The sequence below is a fragment of the Corythoichthys intestinalis genome, chromosome 13, assembly GCF_030265065.1.
Source record: "Corythoichthys intestinalis isolate RoL2023-P3 chromosome 13, ASM3026506v1, whole genome shotgun sequence".
Taxonomy (NCBI): Eukaryota; Metazoa; Chordata; class Actinopteri; order Syngnathiformes; family Syngnathidae; genus Corythoichthys; species Corythoichthys intestinalis.
In genome coordinates, this window is record NC_080407.1 from 15085514 (window position 1) to 15105717 (window position 20204).

General features: G+C 42.1%; 3 protein-coding genes across 3 annotated transcripts in view; 1 reads left to right on the forward strand and 2 right to left on the reverse strand.

Annotated features, from left to right (window-relative positions):
- Positions 1 to 5555, reverse strand: part of LOC130927728 (DENN domain-containing protein 11-like) — a 12053-nt gene extending 6498 nt beyond the window's left edge. The window contains exons 1-6 of the mRNA XM_057853715.1: positions 4982 to 5555; positions 4361 to 4460; positions 3910 to 4068; positions 468 to 624; positions 266 to 404; positions 67 to 198 (exon numbers count right to left, since the gene is read on the reverse strand). Of these exons, the coding sequence (XP_057709698.1) occupies positions 67 to 198; positions 266 to 404; positions 468 to 624; positions 3910 to 4068; positions 4361 to 4460; positions 4982 to 5330 (1036 nt within the window). The 5' untranslated portion in view covers positions 5331 to 5555. The remainder of the gene's footprint in view (positions 1 to 66; positions 199 to 265; positions 405 to 467; positions 625 to 3909; positions 4069 to 4360; positions 4461 to 4981) is intronic.
- Positions 5556 to 5913: 358 nt separating this feature from the next.
- arl1 (ADP-ribosylation factor-like 1) lies at positions 5914 to 7759 on the forward strand. The gene is made up of 6 exons (XM_057853722.1): positions 5914 to 6025; positions 6516 to 6653; positions 6725 to 6806; positions 6872 to 6983; positions 7052 to 7230; positions 7296 to 7759. Exons 1-6 carry the CDS (start codon positions 6022 to 6024, stop codon positions 7324 to 7326), a joined length of 546 nt encoding a protein of 181 aa, XP_057709705.1. The 5' UTR covers positions 5914 to 6021; the 3' UTR covers positions 7327 to 7759.
- utp20 (UTP20 small subunit processome component) overlaps positions 7204 to 20204 on the reverse strand; it is a 41144-nt gene continuing 28143 nt past the window's right edge. The window contains exons 42-62 of the mRNA XM_057853712.1: positions 20104 to 20186; positions 17809 to 18089; positions 17605 to 17744; positions 15369 to 15525; positions 15197 to 15295; positions 14962 to 15129; positions 14722 to 14888; positions 14505 to 14652; positions 14318 to 14434; positions 14086 to 14256; positions 13874 to 14005; positions 13315 to 13425; positions 13105 to 13254; positions 10790 to 10972; positions 10597 to 10728; positions 10403 to 10535; positions 8913 to 9091; positions 8556 to 8846; positions 8340 to 8466; positions 8135 to 8280; positions 7204 to 8063 (exon numbers count right to left, since the gene is read on the reverse strand). Of these exons, the coding sequence (XP_057709695.1) occupies positions 7908 to 8063; positions 8135 to 8280; positions 8340 to 8466; positions 8556 to 8846; positions 8913 to 9091; positions 10403 to 10535; positions 10597 to 10728; positions 10790 to 10972; positions 13105 to 13254; positions 13315 to 13425; positions 13874 to 14005; positions 14086 to 14256; positions 14318 to 14434; positions 14505 to 14652; positions 14722 to 14888; positions 14962 to 15129; positions 15197 to 15295; positions 15369 to 15525; positions 17605 to 17744; positions 17809 to 18089; positions 20104 to 20186 (3271 nt within the window). The 3' untranslated portion in view covers positions 7204 to 7907. The remainder of the gene's footprint in view (positions 8064 to 8134; positions 8281 to 8339; positions 8467 to 8555; positions 8847 to 8912; positions 9092 to 10402; positions 10536 to 10596; positions 10729 to 10789; positions 10973 to 13104; positions 13255 to 13314; positions 13426 to 13873; positions 14006 to 14085; positions 14257 to 14317; positions 14435 to 14504; positions 14653 to 14721; positions 14889 to 14961; positions 15130 to 15196; positions 15296 to 15368; positions 15526 to 17604; positions 17745 to 17808; positions 18090 to 20103; positions 20187 to 20204) is intronic.

Consider the following 20204-nt stretch of genomic DNA (forward strand, 5'->3'; position numbering starts at 1 on the left):
CTGCGTATCCGCAATTAAATCGGCTAATTCACAAGACGGCGTCAAACGTTAAGATTGCGCGCTTACACGCGACGTAAGACAGCTCGTTCTCCAAAGCGCCGATGTCGGCCACGTTGACGTAAAAGAAAGGCCTGAACTCGGGCACGGCCGCGCCCACCCCCGGGATGGAGATGTTTGCCAGGCAACAGCAGCAGTATACTAAGAAATAGGAGGAATGGGAGTCATAAAACACGAGCCGTAAAAGCCCAGATGTTTTCCCCCGCACCTCTGTAGCAGACGACGCCCACGGGCGGCGGGGAGAAGATGAGGATTCTCCGCCGGAGCAGCGCGAGCTTCCATAGCACCATGATCTGCTCGCCGAAGAAGCGGATGAACTGGGACATGCAACCCGCCGGGTGGGTAATCTACATCCCAGACATATAAATGTACCATTTATTTGACACAAAAATCTGATTAAATAACCGAACCTTCATTTCCGGGTGCATGCTGTGGTTGATGGCAGCCCCCCAGACATTTATGGGGCAAACTGAGACCACGTCATCCCCGCTAGGAAGCAGCAGTGCCCTCTTGTCCTCGTAGAAGGCCTCCAAGGGAGAGTAGTGACCAGGGGATTGAAGCTGAAGCCTGGGTCAAAAAACAGCACATTCAGGGGAAAAAAAATGACATCCCTACCGCAGTGTAACACAAACAGGGTGGAGATGCGTGTCAATTTGATGTGCTGAAATTGACCTCTGGTTTCATCATATGCAAATGTTTTGAGAGAGAGCGAGAACGAAAAGTGGAATTTGGTATATGGAAAAATGGCTTTTGGCATATGGCATTTTTTGGGGTAATTGGCAAAAATGGCTTGTGGTATGTGGCATTTTTTGGTATGTGGATTTTTTAGGTATATGGCAAAATGGATTTTGGAATGTGGCATTTTTTTGGGTATGCAACAAAACGGCTTTTGACATCGGCCAAAAAAGGTACAGTATAAGGCCCTTTTTGGTATGTGGCTTTTTTGTATATGGCAAAATGGATTTTGGAATGAGGATTTTTTAGGTAAATAGAAAAATGGATTTTGGAATGTGGCATTTTTTTGGGTATGCAACAAAATCGCTTTTGGTATCAGCCAAAAAAGGTACAGTATGAGGCATTTTTTGGTATGTGGCTTTTTTGTATATGGCAAAATGGATTTTGGTATGTTGCATTTTTTGGGTGTGTGGACTTTTTTGGGTATATGGTGAAATGGATTTCGGTAAGTGGTATTTTTTTGGTAAGTGGAAAAATGGATTTTGGTTCGTGGCATTTTTTTGTATGTAGCAAAATGGCTTTTGGTAAATGGCTTTTGGTACGTTTATTTTTTTGGTATATGGCAAAATTGATTTTGGAATGTGGCATTTTTTGGGTATGTATGAAAGTGGCTTTTGGCATAAGGCTTAAAAGGCATAAAGCATTTTTTTTTGTATGTGCCTTTTTTGTATATGGCAAAATGGATTTTGGTATGTGGCATTTTTTTGGTATGTGGATTTTTTGGGGTTTACGGCAAAATTGATTTTGGTAGGTGGTACTTTTTTTGCTATGTGGCAAAATGGATTTTGGTATGTGGCATTTTTTATGGTATGTGGTGAAATGGCTTTTGGTATGTGGCATTTTTTTGGGTATGCAACAAAATGGCTTTTGGTATCGGCCAAAAAAGGTACAGTATAAGGCATTTTTTTGGTATTTGGCTTTTTTGTATGTGGCAAAATGGATTTTGGTATGTGGCATTTTTTGGGTAAGTGGATTTTTTTGGGTATATGGCGAAATGGATTTCGGTAAGTGTTATTTTTTTTGGTATGTGGCAAAATGGATTTTGGTATGTGGCATTTTTTTGTATGTAGCAAAATGGCTTTTGGTATATGGCATGTGGCAAAATGACTTTTGGAATGTGGATTTCTTTGGTATATGGCAAAATTGATTTTGGAATGTGGCATTTTTTTGGGTACGTAGCAAAATGACTTTTGGTATAAGGCGAAAAAAGGTATAAGGCATTTTTGGTATGTGGCTTTTTTGTATATGGCAAAATTGATTTTGGTATGTGGGATTTTTTTTTTGGTATGTTGATTTTTGGGTATATTTCAAAATGGATTTTGGTATGTGTTATATATTGGAATGTGGTATAATGGATTTTGGAATGTGGCCTATTTTGGGGTATGTCGCAAAATGGCTTTTAGTATAAAGCAAAAAGGTATAACGAATTTTTTTGGTATGTGGCTTTTTTGTATATGGCAAAATGGATTTTGGCATGTTCTTTTTTTTTTTTTTATGTGGCAAAATTGACTTTTGTATGTGGCATTTTTTTGGCATATGGCAAAATGGATTTTGGAATGTGGCATTTTTTGGGTATGTAGGAAAATGGCTTTTGGCATAAGGCAAAAAGGCATAAAGCATTTTCTTTTTTGGTATGTGGCATTTTTTTGGTATGTGGATTTTTTGGGGTATACGGCAAAATTGATTTTGGTAGGTGGTACTTTTTTTTCCAAGTGGCAAAATGGATTTCTGTATGTGGTATTTTTTATGGTATGTGGCGAAATGGCTTTTGGTATGTGGCATTTTTTTGGGTATGCAACAAAATGGCTTTTGGTATAGGGCAAAAAAGGTACAGTATACGGCATTTTTTGGTATGTGGCTTTTGTTTATACTGCAATATGGATTTTGGTATGTGGCATTTTTTGGGTATGTGGATTTTTTTGGGTATATGGCGAAATGGATTTCGGTAAGTGGTATTTTTTTGGTATGTGAGAAAATGGCTTTTGGTATATGGCATGTGGCAAAATGACTTTGGGTATGTGGATTTTTTTGGTATATGGCAAAATGGATTTTGGAATGTGGCATTTTTTTTGGGTGCGTAGCAAAATGGCTTTTGGTATAAGGCGAAAAAAAGGTATAAGGCATTTTTGGTATGTGCCTTTTTTGTATATGGCAAAATTGATTTTGGGATGTTGATTTTTTTGGTATGTGGCAAAATGGATTTTGGTATGTGGCATTTTTTTGGCATATGGCGAAATGGAATTTGGAATGTGGCATTTTTTGGGTATGTAGGAAAATGGCTTTTGGCATAAGGCAAAAAAGGCATAAAGCATTTTTTTGGAATGCTTTTTTTTTTTTTTTTTTTTTTTGTAAATAGCATTTTTGGGACGTGCATAGCTGTCAATGGCATGGACGTGCATGGCTTACAAAAAATGCCACATACCAAAATACATTTTAACACATACAAAAAAAGAAGCCGCTTGCCAAAATCCATTTTGCCATATACCACTTTTCATTCTCGGCCCTGCTGAATGTTTTAGACTGACGTTCAGTGCTTATCAAGCTATTATCATTATTATTGAAGCGAGTCCTGCCTTATTTAAACGGCCACAGATAATTGTCTGGAGGCCAGTTGGGTTAGTGCATGTTATTGTTAAGTCGACCTCTTTTGAGCCGGGCAGAAGAACTTTTGTTAAACTTCTTTTTTGTGACTTTATTAAATTGATTTTTTTCCTCTTAAATTGAAACACCAATATGGTCAACTACAAGTATTGATGACTTCATTTTTTTAAAAAAATGTAAGAATTGTACCCCAAAATTTGAAATTGTCTTGATATCCACAAGATGTCAAAACACTACTCATGTCTAAAAGAAACTCCTCATTTCACTTCCATATACTGCAGTTTAGATCATATTATTGCTTTGGAATCTCTACCTAAGCCGTGTGACAGCAGAGTGAACCGTCACCGGCAGTCAAAGTAGCTTGGCATTCACGAGATGTAAACTATCTTGTGACCCACAGGGAGCTCTTTGTGAAAACAGCAGTAGAAGTTGATGAGTAAAGCGCATGAGTTTAGGAATCAGACTACTCCAAATGGTGTTTTGTGGAAAAATAAGGAAACTAATGAGTTCAGCTACCTGACTTGGTGCTCCAGGAAGCTCATGTAGCGGTAGAGCAAAGTGTAGGACGGCGACAGGATGCCCACAGACTTCATCCGGGCACCGCGCTCCGCCGTGCTTTCCACAGCCATGTTGGCGAAGCAAGCCAGCCCAAAGTAGGAGCCTTTCCGGAAGTATCTGGGCATGCCGTGGAAGGGAGGGGGCAAAGGAGAGGCAGATAAAGCCTTTGAAACATGGAAGTGATGGCACGGACAGATGGCTGAGCTGCTTTTTTATTTATTTATTTGTCTTTTTTTTTCCTGGACTGGCGGCATATTTTGCCAAGAGGAACAAACAGCAATACGAATTGCACTTAGTCAATAGATATTATGATGTACATTGTACAAAAGGGATAAGTAATCAAATATAAATGAACTGTTAATAAAATATTAACACTAAAAAATTGTTAATGAAATGGACAACCACTTACATGAAATCTGTGGTAACTCTGTGGGAGCCGCTGGCTATGGCTTTGAACTCCACACCTTCCAGGTCCATATCCTTGGGCAGACACCACTCCAGCATGTTGCCTATCATAAATTGAACAGCATAATTATTGGTTTTCATCCCTCACTCATTTCCTTTGGACAATAATTGGGCTTTAAATGAGCTGAGATTTGCCGTAACTACATTGTGGAAAATTCTATTACGCCCACTGTCCTCTGCCAAAATGGGGTCCGAGCCCATCAGCCAAGTGTCCCTGCTGTCCTTTGCATGAGCTGCTGATTTATTCATTATTTCTGTGGATCAGTGAGCTAACTTGGCGATACTGTTTCACAAGAAGCCATAGAATACTACAAGACAGCGTTGAAGTCACAAAACATCACCGGTTTTGTATATTCAAGGCCAGGTCATAAAACAGGGCCACACCTGTTTGAGACATGGATGCAGGCAGATTGTCGTCTCAATGCAGTCATTTTGTGGAAATAGAAGTGATTTGATTAGGTTATATGAAATAAAATAAAAGTGAGCATTAAAGCAGTTTTCTATATATATTTGGTGTACAAAATGAAGTGTCTGCTAGTTGTGTGTCGCATATTTGATGTCCCACCTGTTCTAGTGTTGAAGGTAACCACGAAAACAGACACGATTTGGTCCTTCTCCTCCCACGTCACCATCCGGTCTTCCAGCGGCACATCCCCGGGTCCTGAATCCGAGGGATGCTCCACCGCGTCGGGGCGCAGTGTTCCGTCCGCTCCCGACTGGGTGATGGAGGTCGCGGGCGGGGCGCCGCAGCCGTCTGGAACCCCAAGACCGCAGCTCCACCCAAGCACCGGCGATGTTCCGAGGCTGTTGGACGGACTCGAAAGCCGGTCCTTGGAGTCCGCACCGGTGGGCTTCTCCGCGGACGGAATCTCCTCCCAGTCCAGCAGAGGGGCTCGGTCCGACCGCTCCCCCATCCCGTCTGCGTCTCGCCGGGGAATGCAACTGATGTCTCAGGCGATAGGCACCACCAGACCCATCCGTGGAGGATTAGCCAGGGCCTCACAAACGCATGGTCAACTTGTTCAGAAGGACTCAAAACGTGTTCATTTTGTTCGAAAATTCACATACCGAATATTCCTCCCAGAGAGATCATAAATTTGATGCTGTTGCGAGAGGGGCAACTCCTTCGCAACAGCTCGAGTTGCGTTCACAAGCATTCGGTTGAGTCCCGTTTAGGTCAAATTGGATATTTTTATACAAATACACAGGCCATTAATATTTTTTAAAAAGTATTTATTTCATGTGATACTGTCTTTAATTTGTAATACAGATAATTGCGTGGATATAAATAAAACAAAATTGTTTTAACGCACAAATCTTGTCAAACGTTCGTAAACGCCTCGGTTGCTTGAATGCGCACCAAAAGCGCAACTTTTGCTAACCAGCCGCAGTTTCGACGAAAAAAAAAATCTTATCTTTAAACACTTTATACTAATGTAAATATCATAAATTAAATACTTTTAATTTTTATGTTATTTGACATTTTACGTCGCATTAAATCGTGTCAGGAAGCCAACGAGGGGGCGGCTGACGTCATCCAGCGACACGTCATCTCACGGAAGCTTTCAGACAACCTGCGAGGCGTCCAGCTTCATTTAATCAAAAATGGGTGATTATTCTCTTAAATATCACCTCATTCATATTTATTGAAAAATCCTAGAGCGATACCATGTTGGAAATCCTTAAAACCTACGTTCGTTTGTGTTTTGTCCTGCTTGTCTACTTCTAAATCGCCTTCGAACAGTGATTTAGCCAAACTAGCTAAAGCTAAATCTCTTCGTACAGTGTTTTGATGCGGAGTATAGTTAAAATATAATAGGTCTAGCCTTGTAATGTTAAAAAAACGTATGTTAATGTTCTGGAATTTAGCAAGACAATGTCATTTTGTAGTTTTAAACTCCCATAATGCATGGCTACCGTTGCTAAGCTACCTGTAGCTAACCAGTCGAGCTATCTTAGTTTCCTGTATATGACTCATGTTGACTTGGTCAAAAATGTCTTCCATTTCCTTTGCATTGGATATAAGCAGTTAAAGTAGGATTGTGATTATTGCCATTTTTAAAAGAAAAAAAAACCTGCAAATGTTCATGTACTTCCAGGTGGCTTCTTCTCCAGCCTCTTCTCAGGCCTGTTTGGAACCAGGGAGATGAGGATTTTGATCCTGGGTTTGGATGGTGCTGGAAAAACGACTATTTTGTACCGTCTGCAGGTTGGGGAAGTGGTCACCACAATTCCAAGTGAGAATTACAATAGTGACTCTTCAGAAAAATCCTATTTTCTGTACTAAATGTAATTTCCACTTGTGCAGCAATTGGCTTTAATGTGGAAACGGTCACATACAAGAACTTGAAATTCCAAGTGTGGGATCTAGGAGGCCAAACAAGTATCCGGTAGGTATATTGCATTGCTTTAATAAACATGTGTAGCATTTTATAATATCTCGGTCTTTTCATAGACCTTACTGGCGGTGCTACTACTCCAACACTGACGCAGTCATCTACGTGGTCGACAGCAGCGACCGCGACCGGATGGGTATCTCCAAGTCTGAGCTCGTGGCCATGTTGGAGGCGAGTCCATTCGTCAGGTTGTGTAAAATTAACCGCACGCCAGTCTAATCTTTTATTTTTTGATGAAGGAGGAGGAGCTGAAGAAAGCCATCCTGGTGGTGTTTGCAAACAAGCAAGACATGGACCAAGCAATGACGCCAGCCGAGGTGGCCAACGCTCTGGGCCTACCTGCTCTCAAAGACAGGAAGTGGCAGATCTTCAAGACTTCGGCGACCAAAGGGACTGGCTTGGATGAAGCAATGGAGTGGTACGTTTTGTTTGTTTGAAAACAAAGACTTAATTGCATCATTCATAATTGTTTTTCCTTTGCAGGCTGGTGGATTCACTCAAGAGTCGACAGTAAAATAACAAGAAAAACACTCAACTCTTTGTAAATACGAAGCCTTGTGACTGACCTCGCTTCCCGTCTATTCCGGCCAAACCTGGGACTGAAAAGCCGAGGCCTCGTTTCTCCTCTGATGGACAAGGTTACTACTTTAAAATAAAACAAAGTAACCTCGAATGACATTCAACCTGGGTGCCTTTGGTTGGCTTAATCACTCCTCCCGCCCAGAAAGTTGCAAGAAACTCAGTCCCACAGCCAATTGTTGAGGCCACCAAGTGTTAATGCAGTCTCTTTTTGTACTTCATTAAAATGAATCCTCCCTGCACTAATCATTTGTATTGCATATGGTAATTTTCTCTTTCATTCATGGAACGCTCTTGCTATAAATTGTATGGTTGCATATTTATATCTGCTTGTACAGTGAATCAGTAAAGAATTTTGGTGATTGTAATTTTGTGTTGATAGTTCTTTTTATAGGAGTTAAAAAAATGCTATACAAACAACAAAAATAGCAGGGAAATCTTGATCCGTTGACATGATAATGGATGAACTTATTCGCTCCAATTGAATGGCAGAGAATGAGTTAATCCTTGATCCACTCACTGCACCATGGCCAGGTCTTTGAGTGCGTGGCTGCGGTGTTTCTTAGCTTTATAGCCAGGCCGAAGCAGCTCGATCTTGCGTTTTCTGGCCTCGATTTTATTGAGGTGCTTCTTTAGTTTCTTCTTAGCCGCAATGTCGGGATTTGTCACCGCCTGTAAAACCGTTACGGTGAATCTCAACTTTTCTAAACCTGAATTAATGTGTTAATCTACAATTTACAGACCTGCGTGGCTCGGTGTCGCTTGCGCGCCGCCCGCCTTGTCGCGAACTGCTTCTGTACTGCCGAGAACGCAAGCGAGAACTTTTCCAGTCCTACTTGTTTCTTCATCAGCTCTATTAACTCCTGAGCGAGGTTCTTCAGGGTCGGATCTGAGGACGAGAACTTCTTAGTTTTTTCTTCATGGGTTAAGATCATTTTGTGGTCTTACCTTGCTCCGCGTAGGTACTGTCCAGTTCTCTGTAGAGCGGAGCGATGATGGTGGTCAAATAGGGGCCGAGTCGCTCCTTGCCGAGATCCATGGCGATGGCACCGAGGAATTTAAATACGCAAGTTCTCTGGAAGATTAAAAAATCAGCTTGTATACAACAGTTTGTCACTAGGAAACCCAGAGGTTCACACTCCTAGTAAAATAACGCAAAAATACCTTGAGAGGAATTTTAGGACTGTTTGCCGCCTCCCTTTTCGCCATCAGTGACAGCTTGTTTATCAGCCACAGCAACGATGGTGGTTTCTCATCCTCTTTTTCCTCCTCAACTGCATTCTCCTCCTCCTCCTCCGCCATTTCCTCATCAGCGTCGGCGACGTCCGACTCCGGGGAAAGGAGGTAAATGACCTTCCCGACAAATAGGAGGTTTTTGATCACCTGCTCGCCGGACGCCGTGTCCAAGAATTTGGACTGGAGTTGATGGCAGAATGATAACGCCAGCTCTCTCATCTGCAGACGAGAACGTTCCGTTAGAATGTTACGACTTTTCTCTTGCCGAACTCAAACTTGTATTACCTTTTTGTCCAAATTGCTGGCAATAAAAGCAACAGCCACTCGCGATTTCCCGCCTTCATCTCCTCTCCACGCCGCTACGAGCTCATCTGGCTGGTGGGCCGCGAAAAGCTGGCCGAACAGCTGCGACGCGGTCAGCCACACCCAGCAGTGAGGGTAACGTAGATGCTCCTCGACGTGTCCTGAACAATGACGGATTAATGCGATTCATACAGTGGGGAAAAATAAGTATTTAGTCAAACACCAATTGTGCAAGTTCTCCTACTTGAAAAGATTAGAGAGGCCTGTAATTGTCAACATGGGTAAACCTCAACCACAAGAGACAGAATGTGGAAAAAAAAACTAAAAATCACACTTTGATTTTTATATTATTTCCAAATTAGCGTGGAAAATAAGATTTAGTCACCTACAAACAAGCAAGATTTCTGGCTGTCAAAGAGGTCTAACTTCTTCGAACGAGGCTCCACTCGTTACCTGTATGAATGGCACCTGTTTTAACTCATTATCGGTATAAAAGACACCTGTCCACAACCTCAGTCAGTCACACTCCAAACTCCACTATGGCCAAGACCAAAGAGCTGTCGAAGGACACCAGAGACAAAATTGTAAACCTGCACCAGGCTGGGAAGACTGAATCTGCAATAGGTAAAACGCTTGGTGTAAAGAAATCAACTGTTGGAGCAATTATTAGAAAATGGAAGACATACAAGACCACTGATAATCACCCTCGATCTGGGGCTCCATGCAAGATCTCCCCCCGTGGCGTAAAAATGATAAAAAGAACGGTGCGCAAAAATCCCAGAACCACACGGGGTAGTGAATGACCTACAGAGAGCTAGGACCACAGTAACAGGCTACTATCAGTAACACAATGCGCCGCCGTGTCCCCCTTCTGAAGCCAGTACATGTCCAGGCCCGTCTGCGGTTCGCTAGAGAGAATTTGGATGATCCAGAAGAGGACTGGGAGAATGTGTTATGGTTAGATGAAACCAAAATAGAACTTTTTGGTAGAAACACAGGTTCTCGTGTTTGGAGGAGAAAGAATACTGAATTGCATCCGAAGAACACCATACCCACTGTGAAGCATGGGGTGGAAACATCATGCTTTGGGGCTGTTTTTCTGCAAAGGGACCAGAACGACTGATTTGTGTAAAGGAAAGAATGAATGGGGCCATGTATCGAGAGATTTTGAGTGAAAATCTCCTTCCATCACCAAGGACCACCAATAGTACATAACAAAGTATTGAGATGAACTTTTGGTAGTGACCAAATACTTATTTTCCACCATGATTTGCAAATAAATTCTTTTAAAATCAAACAATGGGATTTTCTGGGGGGTTTTTCACATTCTGTCTCTCATGGTTGAGGTTAACCCATGTTGACAATTATAGGCCTCGCTAATATTTTCATGTGGGAGAACTTCCACAATTAGTGGTTGACTAAATACTTATTTGCCCCACTGTATATAGACGCCGTCAAAACAGTGTTTTTACCCCAAATTTGCTCCAGAGTCTCATGAGGTTTCGTGAGCTCAAGTAGTCTGCAGTGTTGGATTAATTTGCTGATTAGCATAAGGTACGTGAACAATAATCTGTCTGCCGCGCGCTCGTCTTCTTCTTCTTCAATCTGTCGTGACAAAACAATATTCAGTTTTACTTTCAAAAATATTACTCAACAAAAATCTTACGTCTTCGTAATTGTCCGGGTTGAGCTCCTTCTCCAACAGTGGCAAAAGATCGTCAAGTCGCTTCCCAAAGTTCTCCTCTTCGACTTCCACGAATAAACCGCACAACTGAGCGCCGAGACGCCTCAGGCTCACCTGCGCGACATTGGATTAAATGACATCCTGAATTTTTAACTAACTGAATTCTGAACGCTACCTTCTCTTCAGTCAACCAACTGCTAACTAGAGAAAACAGGGAGTTCTGCTCGTCCGTGTCCAGCTTAGCCACGAGCTCCTTGATCGCCATGGCGGCCATTTTCCTGCAGCGCGCAGAGTCGTCGTTGACCACTGCTAACGCCAGCGGGGCGAAGAAGAGCTTACTGTACTTTTTCAGTAAATTCTGAGGATTAAAAACACATTTTTGAGAACGGGTAGCACAAGAACAATTGGCTAACTTGCATCGCAAACGTCCGCTAGCTTAAATGCTAACGTTTTGTTACAAAGCTTTGAAATCGATCAAACACATATTTCAACAAAAAAACCTGCTAAATATACCTCTAAACTAAATTACAAATCCCTAAACAAAAACTTACAACCTTACATTGAAAAAGTATCTGAACCTTTTGGAATTTCTCACATTTCTGCATAAATTCACCATCAAATGTTATCTGACCGTTGTCAGAATCACACAGATGAAAATGCAGTGTCTGCTTTAACTAAAACCACCCAAACATTTATAGGCTTTCATAAAATGAGCAATGAATAAAATGAGCAATTGAAACCAAACATTTTAAGTAATCTCTAAAAGTCTGGATATTCATCAAACGACAGTCAGAGAAGTTGTCTATAAATGGACAGTTTGGCACTGTTGCTTCTCTCCCAAGGAGTGGTCGTCCACCAAAGATGATGTTCAGCACAGAATACTCAGAGAGGTAAAAAAGAACCCTAGAGTGTATACTAAAGACTTACAGAAATCACTGGCACAGTCCACTATCTCTCTGCACACATCAACTATATGTAAAACAATGGCCAAGAATGGTGTTCATGAAAGGACTCCACGGAGGAAGCCACTGCTGTCGAAAAAAAAAAACATTGTTGCTCGTTTAATGGACGCAAAAAAGGCACTTGGACAGTCCAAAGAAGTTGTGGGAAAATATTTGGTGGACTGATGAAACCAAAGTTTAATTGTGTGGGAATAACACACATCGTGTGTGGAAAAATGGAACAGCTCACCAACATCAACACCTCATCCCTACTGTGAAGCAAGGTTGGAGGGAGCATCATGATTTGGGGCTGTTTTGCTTCCTCAGGACCTGGACAACTAGCAGTCATTCATGGAAGAATGAATAAAAGTTTATCAGGATGTTTTTCGAGAAAACCTATGGCTGTCTGTCAGACAGTTGAAGCTAAAAAGAGGATGGATGCTGCAACAAGACAATGATCCAAAACACAGAAGTACATCAACTTCAGAAGGGTTTCAGAAAATACACGTTCTGGAGTGGCCAAGTATAAGTCTATACTTGAACCCCATTCAGATGCAGTGGCATGATTTAAAGACAGCGATTTCTGCCAGACATCTTAGGAATCTGACTGAACTACAGCAGTTTTGTGGAGAAGAATGGGCCAAGATTAGTCCTGATCGCTGTGCCAGACTGATCTGCAGCAACAGGAAGCGTCTAGTTTAAGTTGTTGCTGCCAAAGGTGGGGCAAAAATATTAAATGTGATGGTCCACTTACTTATTTTTTCCCCTTCTGTCACTGTTTGCATACTATCCTCATTAAAATATGAAAACCTATAAATTTTTGGGTGGTTTTAATTAAAGCAGACATTGTTTTCCATCTGTGTGATTTTGACAAAGATCAGCTCACACTTGGTGATTTTATGCAGAAATGTGAGAAATTCCAAAAGGTTCAAATATTCAAAGTTTTTTTTCTAATCGAATTACTCCAGTTATTCGATTCGTTGCAGCACTAATCACGAGTAGACGTCCAACCAGTTTGACGTGGGAGGGGTGGCAGCCAATGAACAAGTGTTCATTGGCTGCCATTCTTCCCTCTAAAAAAAACAATTGAACGTCTATCAGGGTCAATGGCAATCAATGAGTTTAGTTTTGGGGGCATTTCAGGTCAAATGCTGTTTATTTTCAGTCACTTTATGTTCATTTGGGGGCATTTGTAGGCCCCCTCCTGTTGATTTGGGGTCACAGAACAGGATGTGACCCCGGAATCTCCCCAAATGAATAGGCAGTGACCTGTAAATGCCCTAAAATGACCAGAAAATGACCTATAAACGCCGTGAAAACCGGAAAGATTGGCTATGGATGCTCTGGCCCCTCCCAGTCTAAATGCATTGGACGTCTAGCGTTGTCAATGGCAGCTAATGAGTTAACATCAACACTTTTGGAGTGGAACATTTCTGTAGCAACCTCTTGGTTCCTTTTAAAACAATATATCAATTCTTGGTGCGAGGATATCGAAAACTGTATTTGATTGTCACACCCCTATTGTTGAGAAGCTTGAATGAATAAGTACCTGAGGGAAAGTCTGGAAGATGCAGGCGAGCATCTCCAACGCGGACTCCCTGCCTGTATCGTGTTCGTATGTTAGCTGCGCGACAATAAAGTCCAAGTGCTGCTGCAGCTTCTTCCCCAAAGGATAGTCCAGCAGGTACTTCAGATAGATCTGGAATAAACACAAGCTTTAGCAAAAAGTCATCATTACCTTCCAGGTTTTGACGAATACCTGTCTACAATGAACTCGGATCATGGAGTTACTCCCGTTGATTGACAGCTTGGCTACTTTCCCCATAAGCGGTTTCATCTCAGGAACGATGAGCTTCCGAGATAAAATTGCCTGCGACGAATTCAAGGGGTTGTAACTTTGGAGGAATGTTGGGGGAAGGTTGCAACTGAGTTATGTCATATTCACTGTCGCCACTAGAAGGCAGTATATCCACCCAAATCAATAAAACAACGCAAACACTTTCCAAACAATTACAATGCCAGTTTAATTAAATGAATACTCGATACAGCAAAATTTAATACTAATCACTCGAATTAACCGTGTAATCGTTGCAGCACTAGTTCTAATTCGCTGTAGATAGGGATTTCGTGACGTCATCACCACAAATTAAAAGCAAAACATCTCTGTTTGACCTTGGATTGATTTATAAAAGAATTGTAAATTACTCAAAAATGATAGCAGTACGAATGAAGCCTTTTATAGTACAAGCTGGCTGAAACGATTGACATTTTGATATAAATTTGCGTTTGATGGTGTAGCAACTTCACGGAGGTTATACCTTTAGGAGGCCGAAAGCAGTCGCTTGTCGAGACTGGTCGTAAATGTCCTCCTCTGCGTATCCGAGCAACACCTGAAGCTGGATCTCAGATATTTTGCTGTTCTTGACATTTTTCACAAGTATCGTGATAGTCTGCCAGAGAAAAAAGTATGATGATAACAACAGTCGATTTTGTTTCTGGTGTAACGACTGAAAATAGTTCAATTTCCGACCTTGAAGCAATTCTGGACTAAGTGGTAGTTCTCCCCACGAGCCGCTCCAGCTTTGGAGTAATCCTTCAACAGGACGAAAAGCTGCTTGGTCAGGTTACTGATATTCTTCTGTACGCTTGGTAGAGGGAACTTCAGCACCCACGTGAATGCCAACAGAGCTTCTGTGATCACCTGAGAGGAGCGATGAAGAGAATTCGAGAGGATTCTACGAGTTTCTATCAGATTCTCTTACCTTGACATGCATGGAGGAGAGACATTCAAGTAGGAGCGCCACAAAAGGGTCCAACATCTGAAGCGCAGACTCTTCAGATGACGTCACTTTGCCTTTCTTTAGACTCAAATGGAGTAGCTGTAAAAGATTAATTGATTAGAATAGCAAGCAAACTCTTACAGCACAGTATTACAAACAGGAATCTTACCTTAAGACCTGCATCCACTAGGATGTGCATGTTGGTTCTTCTGCTAACCTGAGCTTTAACGCCACCCCTCTTGGGAGTCGGTGGTAGGAGAAGGCAGCTAGGAGGGGGTAGTCGAGGGTCCGGCGGTGGTTGTGCTAAAGCTAAAGCCCTGCAAACATGCGTAGTCATGTAAAAAAAATCAAAATAAAACGTAGTTGTCATGCATTTTCATGCATACCTGTCATTTTTAGTAAGCAGAGGCAAGCTCTGACTGATGAGACCATGACTCAGCAGCAGAATATCAGACGAGCGCATTCCCGTGTTAACCAGCAAACCCAGAACGAGTCGCCGCAGAATTGCGGTGACCCGATTGCACACTTTAAGACTTGACGAGTTCTCCAGAATCTGAAATGAAACGATTAATTAACCATAAACTTTGCATTGCGGAAAAATATCACATTTTCTGGACTCTTCTCACCTCCTTCAACGGCAGAACTAGCTTAGTAATGCTTTCCTTGCTGCAGAACTGAGCCAAGAGCTGATAGGAATCCATACTCTTGCTATGCCGCGCCTCCATCAATTTGGACACGATGCCCTTCACCTCCTTCTCCTCGGCGATGGCGCCAAACAGCTCGTTGTTGAAAATCTGAATGGAGTAAAACGCAGAGAATAAAACTACATTCAAAAATGCTAAATGAAACGCAACGTCTTACATCTATGAGCATGCTCATGCATGGGTCGAGGTCACCGCTTTTTAGAGTAGGACTGAGAGCCGACAGCAGCTGGTAGACTGTAAATGTCAGAACGTGGACCTGCATGACAAATATACAAATTTTGTTTAACGCTTGGCGAACTGATGTCAAACCTGCTGGAATTAGCTTTTACCTGATAGCCTTTAACAAGCACGCCTTGCATTTCTTTTAGCAAGTACTGAAGGTAACGGAAGCCCAACGTCTCGATGATCTTCACCAGCGTTCCCCGCGCGACGTCGCGGACCTCCTGGAATCGGTTCCTCAGTATAATGCACACTTTAATCAAGATCCTGGAAAGTGAATTAAGTTGAACGTTTTTGAAGACTAGACAAACAGCACAAATTGTGAGAGACAGCGAGAACAAAAAGTGGAATTTGCCACGTGGCAAAATGAATTTTGCCATGTGGCATTTTTTTTGGGTGTGTGCCAAAATGGATTTGGATTTCGGAAAATTTGGACGTTCATAACCTGACTTGGCAGCCATATGAATGTCAATGCGCTGTAATGCTAAGTGTATGGTAAAAAAAAAAAAAAAAATCATAGCCACACGTTTTTCTGCCATTTAAAACAAATATAATTTGGACGTGCATAGCTGTCAATGGCACAGCCTTACTTCGGTGCCAGTTAAATGTCAATGCGCTCTAATGCTAAGTGTACAGTGGGGCAAATAAGTATTTAGTCAACCACTAATTGTGCAAGTTCTCTCACTTGAAAATATTAGAGATGCCGGTAATTGTCAACAAGGGTAAACCTCAACCATGAGAGAACGTGGAAAAACCCCCAGAAAATTACAGTGTTTGATTTTTTAAAGAATTTATTTCATGGTGGAAAATAAGTATTTGGTCAATACCAAAAGTTCATCTCAATACCTTGTTATGTACCCTTGACAATAACAAAGGCCAAACGTTTTCTGTAACTCTTCACAAGCTTTTCACACACTGTTGCTGGTATTTTGGCCCATTCCTCCATGCAGCTCTCCTCTAGAGCAGTGATGTTATGCGGCTGTCGTTGGGCAACACGGACTTTCAACTCCCTCCTCACCCCGTGGCGTCAAAATGATAACAAGAACGGTGAGCAAAAATCTCAGAACCACACGAGGGGACCTAGTGAATGACCTACAGAGAGTTGGGACCCAAGTAACACAGGCTACTATCAGTAACACAATGCGCCGCCAGGGATTCAAATCCTGCACTGCCAGACGTGTCCCCCTGCTGAAGAAAGTACACGTCCAGGCCCGTCTGTGGTTCACTAGAGAGCATTTGGATGATCCAGAAGAGGACTGAGAGAATGTGTTATGGTCAGATGAAACCAAAATAGAACTTTCTGGTAGAAACACAGGCTCACGTATTTGGAGGAAAAAGAATACTGAATTGCACCATACCCACTGTGAAGCATGGGGGTGGAAACATCATGCTCTGGGGCTGTTTTTCTGCAAAGGGACCAGGACGACTGATCTGTGTAAAGGAAAGAATGAATGGGGCCATGTATTGAGAGATTTTGAGTGAAAATCTCCTTCCATCCGTGAGGCCATTGAAGATAAAATGTGGCTGGGTCTTTCAGCATGACAATAATCCCAAACACACAACCAGGGCATCTAAGGAGTGGCTTCTTAAGAAGCATTTCAAGGTCCTGGAGTGGCCTAGCCAGTTTCCAGATCTCAACCCCATAGAAAATCTGTGGAGGGAGTGTAAAGTCCGCGTTGCCCAATGACAGCCCCAAAACATCACTGCTGTAGAGGAGATCTGCATGGAGGAATGGGCCAAAATACCAGCAACAGTGTGTGAAAAGCTTGTGAAGAGTTAAAGAGTTACGAGAAAACATTTGGCCTCCGTTATTGCCAACAAAGGGTACAAAACAAAGTATTGAGAGGAACTGTTGGTATTGACCAAATATTTATTTTCCACCATGATTTGCAAATAAATTCTTTAAAAATCAAACAATGTTGATTTTATGTTTTTTTTTTTCACATTCTGTCTCTCATGGTTGAGTTTTACCCATGTTGACAATTACAGGCCTCTCTAATATTTTTAAGTGGGAGAACTCGCACAATTAGTGGTTCACTAAATACTTATTTACCCCACTGTTCAAAAATCACAGCCACACGTTTTTTTGACATCTAATATGAATGGAAAATTTGGACGTGCATAGCCATCAATGGCATGGACGTGCATGGCCTTCAAAACTGCCATACACCCCCCCCCTAAAAAAAAAATATGGCTAAACTAAATCCATTTTGCCACATACCCAAAAATATGCCACATGTCTAAATCCTTTTGCCACATGGCAAAAAAAATGCCACATGGCAGAATCCATTTTGCCACATGGCAAATACCACTTTTGGCTCTCGGCCCTGCTGCAAATTGTCATACCCGGGAAGGTTTGCCTCCATGACGTTCGGTGGAAGAGTCTGCATGAGTTTGACCATGGCGAAGGCTATCGGTATGCGTGCTACTTCTTCTTCTTTGACTTCCTTGGATTTCACAGCTTTGTGCTCGTCATCACGTTTCACCTGAAAACAAACAAAAACATTTTGACACCATTCACAATGCTTTCCAAATGCTTCTCAATCACACCTTTGCATTGAGACATTTATGAAGCCGAGGCAAAACGGCGCCAGTGACGCTCTCCTGAATGGTGCTGATGAGCAACTCTAGCTCTTCCCTGCTTTGCGGTAACCCACGGGAAACCGGGGTGGGCTTGGGAGCGGGCGCTTTTTTCGCTTTCTTGACTTTTTCATCAGACGTTTCAGCTTTTGAGGGAAGCTCTCCGTCGATCTCCATGGCCTCGTCGTCGTCGCTTGCTTCGGATTCTTCAGCCGCTTCTTCCTGCTCCATATCCGTTACTGTGCTCGCAGCTTCACAAAAATTGAATCGTGAACTTTAATACAGAATAGCGGGACCAAAAATACATCTAGAACTAAAAGGTACACTCTTAATTGCCTCTAATAAATGTGTTTACATGGACACTTTTATTCGGATTATAAACCTGGTCGGAATAAAAATGCTTCATGTAAAAACCCCGTTCGGAATATTTTAACCCGTATAACACCAAGAAGAAAGCACGTGCGCACACACATTAGCTAACAGCTGCAAGCCTGCGGGCACATTTATTGCTTGTGAAGCCTCCACAGAGGCAACGCCTGTATTCATTTAATTAAAGTGGCGTTGTAATTTAGTTATATTGATTTGGGTGAGGCGGCACGGTGGCTGAGTGGTTAGCACGTCTGCCTCACAGTTCTGAGATCAAGGGTTCAATCCCGGGCTTCGGCCTTCCTGTGTGGAGTTTGCATGTTCTCCCCGTGCCTGCGTGGGTTTCCTCCGGGAACTCCGGTTTCCTCCCACATCCCAAAAACATGCATGGTAGGCTGATTGAACACTCTAAATTGTCCATAGGTGTGAGTGTGTGCGTGAATGGTTGTGTGTCTCCTTGTGCCCTGCGATTGGCTGGCAACCAATTCAGGGTGTCCCCTGCCTACTGCCCGAAGTTAGCTGGGATAGGCTCCAGCACCTCCGCGACCCTCGTGAGGAATAAGCGGCATGGAAAATGAATGAATGAATGAATGATTTGGGTGAATACATTGCCCTCTAGTGGCAAGAGTGAATATGACAACTCATTTCACATGGCTGAATCCAGCTGCTCCCTGTTCAGACCAACATAAGCCAGTTTTTTTTAGCTATTTTTTTGATGCATTCGGAATTTAGTTTATAGGTATATTTAGCTGCTTTTTGTAGGAATATGTGTCTGAACTATTTGTTAAGAGCATTGTAACACAAAAAAAACTTTAGTATTTTATAGCATTTAAGCTAGCGACTTTTGCAATGTAAGTTAGCCAATTGCTCTTTTGTTGTCGCCTACTTAGATCTTCATTTATTTGTTTGAGGCTCAGCTCAGGTATTTTAATTTTTTATGTTCCTTATCTAATAACTCAATTGTTTGAACGAACTAGTTCATCGATTAATCGACTACTAAAATAATCGATAGCTGCAGCCCCACTGTGTAAAACACCTTTGTATTGTTTATTGTGCATTTTCAATCGTGGTTGAATATTTGCGGCGAGTTTATGTGATTGTTTTTGATGATGTAGTGACGCTAACGGATACATGCTAATTGTTTGTGTGGATTGTATCAGCAGCTAGTTCTAGACGCAAATTTGAATTGCTGTTATTGAAGATGAAACGAATTTCATTTTTATTGTAGTTTCATTCTGCAAGTGTTGACGTCACGAGCAGCTGAAACAAGTCAGCAAAGCAAACGGCCGTCTGACATCGTTATTTGGAAGCTTAGCTCCCTGTTTAGCTAGGACTCAACTCCAACGTCTTGCCAAAGACAGTGCAATGACGTATAATACAAGTTTTTGGATACTTATTTTGAGATTTAGGGGTACTTAAAGGGTTAGTTCCGACTAACGTGGAAATTCGAGCTACGTCGCCAGCGTAGAAACGGAACTCGTTCGTAACCCAGGGAATACCTGTATTTGGTGATGCTGCCTTCAAATGCATTGGGAATGATGAACCTTCAGACATTGGTAATTACAAGTACGTCCTGTTTGTTGCGTGGGGTAGGGGGAACTGTTTTAAACATATGAATTCATCTACAACAACGGGAAGAGAATTAATCGAAATACAAACGTTTTTTGTTCTTAACGGAACATTTTAGCGAACGCTTGGTTCAAAAATCAGATTTTATACATGTGTACAGTACGTTATCATGATGGAGTAAAAAAAACATGCGACATGCGAGACCTAATTGGATCAATATTTTTCGTGTTCACAGTGTATCCAATCCAATCATAATTTTAATCCAAAAGCTGAAGAAATTTTGTCCATGTAAACATACCCAACGTGGCAACTTTCACTTTACACTTTTACCTTCTCGTGCTTTAGCCGCTTCCATCTCCTTGGTGAGAGTCTCGTGATCGAAATGGAACGCGTCTAGAACTTTGACCAGCAAACTGGAAACGACAATATAA